We start from the raw sequence: 10,356 nt of genomic DNA on the forward strand, positions 1-10,356 counted from the left end.
TACTGAAAAATTCGACTTTACTATCAGTTTTTTTAATAAATAAATAAATAAATAAATAAATTGTGCAGACTGTGATCACAATGTCAATAAATTAGGGATATATATTAAAATTCCTAATTAAAGAAGGTTATTTTTTTAAAGCGCACTATACGTTAAGATACTTAAGTCAAGCAGGTTTGTAGCTTAATGAAATGCAGGCATTTTACAGGTCTCTCTGCAAATATGTAGGTGTTGTTTGCATGCTGACCTCAAAGGGTGTGCAACTGAACCGACACAGGAAATTCAGGGACAGATAAAAAGCTGAGCTAATTTTATCTGACTTTAGCACAGGCTTTTTAAACCATGCAGTTCCGTCCTGACTGACATTAACGAGGGAAACTGCGTTTGCGCTCTGATGGTATTGATTCGTGGCCCTGCGCATGGATCTAGTTTCAAACCTGCAGGACAAGGATGTGGTGAGGGCAGCAGAACAGCGGCGCGGCATCAGCAGAACACTGCAAACAGCGAGCACTTCACTCACTCACAGCAGACACCTCGCCAGTCACTTACAACCTTTTCAGGGCAAAACCTAAATTACTGGTAAGGGAAGTTCACAACAACTGAAAAGCAGCCAAAGTGAGCTAAAATTAAACTCCCGTTCCCTGAAGCGAGGAGAGGAGATGTGAGAATTGCAAGCAAGTTTCTGCCACTTCTCCAAATGCCAAACGCTCAAATCTTCTTCATCATGTTGCTATGACAATTTAATTATAGTCCGTCATGGTCGCCCTACTGTTTGTTTGCCTCTCGAAGGGAGTGGGAAGATAATGTGTGAATAAGAAGTGGCACTTTTTGGCAAAAATAAAGATCATGTTTGAGTGTATGGGAAACAGTATTAGTGTGTGGTGAGTGACTGTGTGGAGGTTTCACAGCATGACCAAAACCTGTCAATTATGACTCATGCCTTTACACATTCAGCTCACAAGAAACGTACAGCAGAGCATCAAAACTAAACACAAAAATAATGAAAAACTTTCACAGTGGGCAATATTAACATTAACCAACAACTTAAACATCTCACATCCAGTTTAACTATTTGATTAAAGCCTATTTTAAAAGGCAAGTCAAGGAAAGCGAAACTGATCCGACTCAGGGAGAAGTGCTTCATTCCTCATTGGAGTAAATGAAACTGCTTCTTTTAAAAAGGCAGCCAACCACAAACACAAGGCCCACCCTTACAGAAACCAGCTTCCTCAACAAGTTCGTTCGACATCCAATCAGAGAAATAAACTTTTGGTCAAATAACTGAGCCGAGCGTTCAATTCAATAGCTGCGCTGCAGCTTCGCTCAGGGGAACACAAGTCCGGATATGAGTCTGACCCCAGTCCGTACGTTGAGGAAGTCAGTTATTACTCTGTGATTCGGCGGTTTATGAGTTTGGTTTAAAATCCAATATGAGCGCTACATCCAAGGACAACTTTCAGCCTACTCTCGTCAGCTCAGCAGCTGCACCACTGAACCATCCAACAACACCTCTTTAAATTCAGCACCGAGTGGGCAAAATAAAACAGCCCGTGTGATATGTAGAGAAAATGTTTTTACTTGACGTTCGTATTATGAAGGACACTGGATACCTATGTGAAATTTAGCCTGCTTTATTTCCCATATTTATAAAAAGGTATAATACWGCGTTGTTCTTCGTTGGCCTTGGTCATTTCCCAGAAAGGTTCTGGCAGCTACAGCTGGATTAAATAATCTGTGCAAACAGGAGAACAATTAATACAGAGTTGTTTTACTCTGACATTTGATTTATAAAACTCTCTCTGTTGGGTAACAGTTGCAAGAGAAATCTTGAACTTGTTATGTGAGATTAATCCATCAAATGGATAACATGAGGACTACACAACACTAATAGAAAGATCTCTGATACTGATTTAAGTATATGTCTTTTTGGCCTTTTTACATCTTGACAGAGCAAACACTAAATCTCACAAACACATAATAACACAACACACATAATGAGTACTGGTGCAGTCATGCAGCAAAGTTCTGTGACGCTTGGTGTCTTAACTTTAAATAACGTGCAAGTCCGTTCAGCATCCACRACCAACATTACATGGCACCCTGGCTGCACAGTTGACAATTACAGTAATTACAGCCCGGGTAAAAACTATCATTTCTGCAAGCATGGAACACAAAATGACTCCTGAGAACGACATAAGATTTTTGCTGGGACCCGGATAATCTTTTAATCTTTTTGTTATTTTATCTTTTGAGCCTTTAAATTTAAGAAAATGCAAAAATAAATAAATAAATCCATGAGTATAAAGTATTTTGTTATCATTCACATAAAGTGTATTTTGTGTCTTSAATGGCCAACAGCMAATTCATWACAGAYGTAAATTTACAGCAAACACTCGTTTTTCATTAATTATAAAGAATGAATGTCCACCATAATTTTTCCAAAGTGTTCTATAAACTTTTAGCAGCATTTTAAAGATAATTAACTTTGAGCAGATTTTAAAAGAACCAAAATAAACTCTATTTAAAAAAAAATCCAAATTTATGTTAGAAACCACTGACGCTGAAAAGTGTATTTAACTATAACTGTAAAAATTACCTTGTGGACATCTGGAATATTTTTAATGAAACTGTGAAGATTCACATCTAGAACTAATTAACAACCCAATTCAAAACGGCCACTAATAGAAAACACAAAAATAACTATAATACAGGCAATTTTACAGATGCTGTGATACAAATTGGTAAAGTTGCAGTTGAGAGTAATTCACAAATCAAACTCAAAAGTCCTGCTCAACACAACTGAGTAGGGATGCACGATATATCGGCACCAATATCGGTATCGGCCGATATTGGTCATTTTTTAGAATATCGGTATCGGTCCGATATTTAAAACTGGGCCGATATTAACGTCCGATTTTGATTTCCCAATTTTTAGTTTTGTGTTTCTGTTTTGGGGAGGGGAGATGGTTGGTTGAGCGGCATCTGTTTGATCATGATAGTGATATTGATGCTGCATTGCCAGGAATAACTGAAGTAGGGAGCTGTGTGGGAGGTCTGGTTGTTTATTTACGGTAACAAAAAAAGACCCAAGTGTGTTTGTGCGTATATGTATAATATAATTTGTGTGTTTTTGTAATATCGGTAAATAACGGTTATCGGCCATAACAGCAATAATTATATCGGATATCGATATCGGCTGAAAATTTCATATCAGTGCATCCCTACAACTGAGTCAACCCTAATTAACTGTTGGCAAAATATCTGCACATCTACAAATGAAAAACCTTTGGAGTCAATCCATTTCATGGCCACCAAAGCTAATCAATATCAGCAAGCACAAAAATCAATCTCAGTTAATTYGACRGGTATTTAACTAGAATTTGAAGTGGTAGTACCTTGCCATTATTCACAACATTTACTCAATATGACAGTGTGTGAAATTGCATGCGCATAACGTTATTCTTAAAGTTTGACCAAAGTGGGATGAAAGGTAAGGGATGATATGCATTCTTCAAAAAAATGCATTGCATTAAATTACTGTGTTGCATTTCTAAAGCTTTGAAAAATGAGTAGCAACTATGTAGAAGCATCTGACTGAAACACTAGAGTTTATTTCCTGCCTGGCTCGCAAGCTCCAAAAGTTAAAAATAGTGAAGAATCTTAATCGCAGCCAATTTTTTTTTATTGTTGTTTATTAAAAGCAGAGAATATATTTAGTGTGTGGTTGAACATGSTAACCACAGGTAGAAACAGAAAGCGGACTGCATATTCTGAATTCAAATATTGATACCACTTACCCTCATGTTCAGATGTTGGGCAGGACACTTGCACCACCAGATCAAACGTTCTCTCTGGGTTCTCCCTGGAAAGGATCAGGCTTGTTTACTCAGAGGAAATGAGGAACGTCAAAAACAAACACAGCTGTGTTCACTTCCATTACATGTGCGTTTAAATGCAGCAGGTCATCTGACCCACTTTTCATAAGAATTGACACTGACAGGAAATGTCAATGACAAGTGCAGAGGGTCATCTGGTTCTCTTATTTAAATGTAACACWGGAGTAACTCGGCACATATTGTCTGCTGTTTTAAAGCTGTCTGCTTGGCTGTCARAGCTGCTAATTGTTGGTCGTAGTAGACAGCCACAGACTGACCCAAATGCTGCAGAGCCAGCTGGCCTGGTTGTAAAAGGCTGGAGATGATGGCTCAAATTACGGCAAAACATTCCTCCGCACGTCTGCAACACCACGCAGCTCCGGGTTAACGGAGCGCGAGGCGAGCTAAACATTAGCCGCTAGCTCGACCGGCTGTTCAAATGTAGCGAGGAGAGCAYGTCAAATAAACAGAAACTCAGAGGTCTTACTTTATCCTGCTGTCCATGGTTTAGTCACAGCATCGCGACAGCTCCGTGCTGTCGGAGGCGCTGCTCTACTGTCAGGTCTGTCTGTCCGAGATTTTTTTTTTTTTTTTTTTTTTCCTCTCACGTCCTTCTTCTTCCTCGGTCTCAGCCGTCAGTCCTCTGACTCTAATTGATTACCGGTCACAATCAGCAGCCGCGACCACATGCTTTAAAGTAGAAGTTGGTGGCGTCCTTCTTGTCGTTTACGTGGCCTAAATCCCCCCTCCCACCTCCTCCTCACCTCCCTCCAGCAGTTCGGCTTCCCACAACAAACACACCACTCCAGGAAGTGTTGTCAGTGACGTCAGCGCGTCAGATGAGCACCTTGCGCCGCCGCCGCTTCCACATGATGTGCGCGCGCGCTGCAGACTGAAAACATGATTCATGCCTCTGATTAGAACACACCGCAGACCTGAACCATGTGATTCATGCTTTTTGATAAATAAAAAATGTGTTTTCCTGCCTTATCAGTTCAACACCTGTGGCAGCAGTAGCCTCCACCTGGAGGCTCCAAAAGTGCAGTGAAGGAATGCAATACTAAGGGTTTTGAGGGTTTTTTTTTTAAATTTTAATACGTTTTACACTCCATTTCAGGAAAAAATGCATTATTTGTTTTACATACTGTATAAAAGCTGATTTGTACATTTGAGTACTCGTCATAAGCACCCCTTTTTATTTTTAAAGGAGACATGTCATGCTTTTAAATTCTTGTTTKTCACATTTAGCTCATTCAGTTGGGGTCTATATAAAGTGGAACTGCAATGCTTTGGTCTGAATTTCTCCTTATTGTAACTCCACAAGCCCCTCTTTCACCGCTTTTCTGAGGTGTGTCTCGGATTGAGGCTGTCTCTTTAAATTAGCGCTTTACACCCCGCCCCCCTCCAGTTTCTAGACCAGTTCATTCCAGTTTGATAGAGGAGTTTGCGACTATATAGCACCAGAAACGTTTTATTTACAAATAATTCAAAGATGTCGACAATGGAAGACTTAAACTCATAATTCAAGAGAGACAACAAAGTGTATTTAACGGCTAAAAACGTGGATTTTGCATGATGTGCCCCCTTTAAATAACAGGTATGTGTGAATTTAAAGGTTGACGTTTTTTAACTCATATTAAATTAAAAAGAAGAAACAACTTTAAACCGTCACACATTGTGCAAAAATGTCCTGATGCATCTCAGTAATCCAGGTAAAAAACCAAAAAGAAAAAAAATTGTATAGGTCTTCTGGACGGGTTCTTCTCCACCTCTGTTTAATTAAACAGAGGTGGAGGCCTCCGTTTTCAGTTGTCCCCCTCCTACAGCGCGGCTATTGCCAGTATCACTCCACCCCTGTTAACAATAAGTGTTAATTAGGTGTCAACAATAGCCATGTGATGTGAGTATCAGTCACATGGAGGCAGGGCCTGAATTTTGCCTGAAACTCTCAGACTGAAGAAGTCTCTTGGAGGAGAGACGAAACGTTTCATTAGAGAAGAACCCGTCCAGAAGATCTATACAGTTTTTTTCTTTTTGATTGTGCAAAAATATACTTCTTGTTTAAAACCTGGATTAAAGGTTGTGAAAGTATATTTCCAAAATGCAGCTAAACGTTTGTGCACATTGAATTTTAACGAAGGTCACATTATAAGTTAAGATGTTTTCTGCATTACTGCCACTTTTCTTTGCAGTCTTCAAAGTTACTTTCATTTCCTGTGAATGATAGAGGTCCATGTGATGTCATTGGAATGATATCATGTTACCACAAAGTGCCACACAAAACAACCTGGTGGTTGTACTTTGAAACAAAAATACCTTTTTTCAGCATCTTATGATAATAGAGCAAATAAAGTCCACAAAGAGAAATGATGGGACAATTTCAATAAAAAAAAAACAGCGTTAAGAATCTGAAAATGCTTGTTTCTTGGAACGTGCTGTAATTTCTCCACTGTTGTCGAGCTGCACTCGAACAATGAACGAGACCTTGGAGGGCTAAGCGGCCTTTAGCATGTTGTTGTCCGATCAATGTGATTGGTGGAAGCCAGAGAGTAACGTTTGCCCCCATCCTCATTATCACCACTGATGTGTCCTTTGGCAAAGCCTTTTGCCCTCAACAGCAGCGGCGCTCGGTGGGAAACAAATCCAACTGTGACGCACAGAAGAAGTGTGCTGAGAGCTGCTGTAATTACTCAACTTTCTCCTGAATAATTACAGCCACAAATACAGCAAACGTGTTGAACAGCAGCAGTTTGTGTGTGAAGTAAAAGCAGAAAAGTGCATCAACTTTTGCATCAGCACTTTACATTCCTAATGGAATTAAATGCTCACATTTCTCTTGAATTGTACTGTCATTTATTCATTGAGACATCTTTTTAAATGGGGTTTGTGCACCTAAAGGTTTGGTTGTGTAAAATTGATCTTGTTACTTAATTAGGTTATGGATTGTCTGTTAATGTCCTGATGCATCTCAGTAATCCAGGTAGAAAAAAATCAAAAAGAAAAAATAAGTAGGTTTTTCTTTAGTGAAATGTTTCGTCTCTCCAAGAGACTTCTTCAGYCTGATGAGTTTCAGGTGAACTCAGCCTTATAAGCACTGCCTCCACCTGGACAAACAGGTTAGTCATATGCAAAAGAGGGCCATCGCCTAACAATAGGCTTGATTGGCTCTATTTAGTCACATCCAAAAGAGGTTTGGACAGCATCCAAACCAATAAGTCAGGTGATGGGGCACATGACCCTCTATGAACAATDGARCTAATCAAGCCTATTGTTAGTCGATGGCCCTCTTTTGCATGTGACTAACCTGTTTGTCCATGTGGAGGCAGTGCTTATAAGGCTGAGTTCACCTGAAACTCATCAGACTGAAGAAGTCTCTTGGACGAGAGACAAAATATTTCACTAAAGAAGAACTCACCCAGAGGACCTACTTATTTTTTCTTTTTGATTGTTAGTTAAAACTGCTGTTGAGGCTTTGTCTAAAATAAAAAGATTGTTACTTGGATTACATTTCAACCACCACCTTTTATGTCAAAGATCCTCTTATACTGAGAAGTGATTACAGCTGTTTTGATAAAATAAATAAAAAAGAATAAATAAATAAAAAGGCAAAACGTATGCTCAGAGTATATGTTTCAGGAACGAGTCAACTCGCGCAGCGTTTTGTCCCTTTTGTAAATTGAAACCAATCTTAGTCCTTCTCCAGAGAGTCTGTCTGGATCCAAGCCAGATCTCCTCAGGCTCGCAGGAAGGTAATTAAGTGGCAGCAGACCGGGGTATTCTGCTCCAGGCATCCAGATGAAATCCTAATGGCAGGACTGTTTGGTTGTCATCGGGACAAACAAAGAGAACAATTTGATGCACACCAGCATGCAGACTTAGAAAGATACCCAAAGCCTTTGATGTTTCACATTTAAAGGGACCCAAAAACTGATCATTATGGAAGTAAATAGAAAAAAACATCAAACCAAAAACTAGACAATTTGGTGTCCTATAGACACTGATTTATAACATTTGACCACCTGAGGCACAAAATACCTGTCTGAGCTATAAGAAAATACAACCCAACTGTTTTTCTTACATTATATGCAGCCTGCAGAGTCAGCACCCAGTCTTTCATTGATTCGGGAGTCTATTGCATTGTAAATGTGCAGAAAATAATTTTTATCTTACATAAATCGGGCTTTTTTTTTGTAACAGAAGATAATCAATCGTGCTGCAGAGATTGCAGATAAAAGAGTGAAAAAAATCTATCTTCCAAAGAAAATAACACATCTGTACAATTTATAAGAATCGTTTCTGCTCTAACGTGCGTGCAAATTTTTTTTTTTACCAGTGCCGTGTCATTTGTCTCAGGGTGAATTGACCGCACAATGTCAGTCAAAAGACACTTGTCAGGTTTCATTAACCACACTTCTGAGTGGAAACATAATCAGTGGTGGCTTACAGCGGTGGGTAACCTTGAAAGGACTCATTAAAGTCCACTCATCAACCTTGCAGGGCCAAGTCCAAGTCATCCTAATTCTTTGATATCATAGCAAGATGATGGCTTTGTGCTGCTGGAGAGGAAGAGACGAGTCTTCTCAGGGAGTCTGACTTCACCTCCCTGCTCTCACAAAGAGGCAGGATTAGGAAGATGTTCAAAACAGGATGTTAAAGGTGCACAAAAAAAGTCTGTCAGCATTTTTTTTCTGTGTGTGTGTGTGTGTGTGTGTGTGTGTGTGTGTGTGTGTGTGTGTGTGTGTGTGTGTGTGTGTGTGTGGCAGCTGCATTTTTGTTAGAAAGTAGTTTCGATGAAAACTGTTCATACCATGACCTGGAAAATGTAAGAAAGATTTTTTTTTAAATCTCAGATACGATTGCTTTTTGTCTATTTTTAAAATATAAGATTTTTAATGCTCTGAGCAGGAAATAGGAAGTTATCCAGACTCTCATCCTGGTGAGAAAGCAGAGAAACCCTGAGAATCCAGATAAATTAAACCTTAAACACTAAATACATGATAAAATGATCAAACTGTTATTTAAATTAAAGAAATTGCATGGTTTATGTGAAAATACTGAGTCCTGAGCAGATGTGATGAAGAATTAATTTTCAACTGAAGTGTTAAAGTTCAAATCAGCAAAACGACAGCTAAAAGAATGAGGAAAGTATCTAAAAGCTAACTTTGTCAATAAAAGCTAAAATTTGAAAAAACTATCTAAATAGCTGTAGCTTCAAAATAAAAGTAGTCATACTGTAACTTAAAAGCTAAAAGATGCATAACAGTAGCTTAAAGCTGAAATGAGAACTATTTTAAAAAGAAAAATACATCAAAATGGTATTTAAAAGCTCATTTAGCATCACCACTGATAAAAGATAAAATTTGCAAAACTGTTACTAAAAGTTACAAGTGGCAGCAGAATGGTAAAAGCTAAACTAAGCATTAAAAAACACTAAACTGTAACTAAACAGCTGACATATGCAAAAGTAACAAACTGGTAGTTTAAAGCTAAAGTTTTGCAAAAGCAATATTGTAAAAGCTAAATTATAAAAACTGCTAAAATAATAACTAAAATTTAAAAAGTTGCTCCACTGTTACTAACAGTAAAAGACAACAAGTCTTCTGGAGCTGTTTTCAAAGTGAACAATGGTTTTGAATGAAATGAAGTTCTCATGTTTTTCTAGAACATTTTTAAATTAAGTTAAATATTTAGAAACAAAAATTACAACTAATTCTGACTGAGCTGAATGTTATGGTATATGAATGGGTTAAATAGCACAGAGTATGCAGAAGTAGTTTGACTGCAAATGATAAGAAGAGGAAGAAGAAGAAGAAGAAAAGAGAATAATAGTTTGAATGCTGACAACACACTTGAAGTGTTTTATTTTTGCACAGTGCTATTATTTTTTATTAACAGTAAAAACAGTAAATTTCTGCTGTCAGTAAAATAACCTGCAGTAGCAGGTGTGAACCAGCAGAGGCGCTGTGGGTTCAGCTGGATCAGGTCACATGGGACAAATGAGGCAGAGCAGGAAGTCAACAGCCCTGTGTGAGTAGGAGGAATGTGTTTTCTTCAGTTTAAGTTGTGTTAAAAACATGCCAACACGAGTTTTTGGTTTGTTTCTAAGTTCCAGAGTTGGTGTTTTCCCAGGAGCATGTTTCACAGGAAGTGTCCGGGCAAAGTGTTTATTATCCCGCATCAGTAACAAACAGCTTTTCAGGATGAACCCGTCAGAGAGAAAGTTGTTGGCAGAGAGGAGCAGCAGCTGGAAGCAGCAGATCAGTGAGGACAACGGGTCTGCTGCAGGTTTCTGTGGTCAGGAGACACACAGAGACAGCAGGACTTCACTGAACCTCACAGAAGAAGAGCTAAAGATCCACAGAATCCACAGAGAGGCGTGTCAGGTAGGAGCTTACACACTTAATGATTACAGGTATAAAACAAGTTCAAGGCGTGTGTGTGTGTGTGTGTGTGTGTGTGTGTGTGTGTGTGTGTGTGTGTG

At 38.8% G+C, this 10,356-nt stretch overlaps 2 protein-coding genes across 8 annotated transcripts in view; one reads left to right on the forward strand and one right to left on the reverse strand.

The window, feature by feature from the left end:
- Positions 1 to 4,675, reverse strand: part of dennd1b (DENN/MADD domain containing 1B) — a 118,238-nt gene extending 113,563 nt beyond the window's left edge. For 2 of the 7 annotated variants that reach the window (XM_014007317.1, XM_014007316.1), the window contains exons 1-2: positions 4,363 to 4,675; positions 3,798 to 3,862 (exon numbers count right to left, since the gene is read on the reverse strand). In XM_014007317.1, coding sequence (XP_013862771.1) covers positions 3,798 to 3,803 — 6 coding nt within the window. In that variant the 5' untranslated portion in view covers positions 3,804 to 3,862; positions 4,363 to 4,675. The remainder of the gene's footprint in view (positions 1 to 3,797; positions 3,863 to 4,362) is intronic. The other 5 variants (XM_014007315.1, XM_014007313.1, XM_014007311.1 and 2 more) reach the window with 4 other exon arrangements.
- Positions 4,676 to 9,853: 5,178 nt separating this feature from the next.
- The window catches only part of cunh1orf53 (chromosome unknown C1orf53 homolog), a 9,038-nt gene continuing 8,535 nt past the window's right edge, over positions 9,854 to 10,356 (forward strand). Inside the window, exons 1-2 of the mRNA XM_014007318.1 lie at positions 9,854 to 9,902; positions 9,982 to 10,258. Of these exons, the coding sequence (XP_013862772.1) occupies positions 10,076 to 10,258 (183 nt within the window). The 5' untranslated portion in view covers positions 9,854 to 9,902; positions 9,982 to 10,075. The remainder of the gene's footprint in view (positions 9,903 to 9,981; positions 10,259 to 10,356) is intronic.

This window comes from Austrofundulus limnaeus, unplaced genomic scaffold, assembly GCF_001266775.1.
Source record: "Austrofundulus limnaeus strain Quisiro unplaced genomic scaffold, Austrofundulus_limnaeus-1.0 Scaffold41, whole genome shotgun sequence".
NCBI classification, from domain to species: Eukaryota; Metazoa; Chordata; class Actinopteri; order Cyprinodontiformes; family Rivulidae; genus Austrofundulus; species Austrofundulus limnaeus.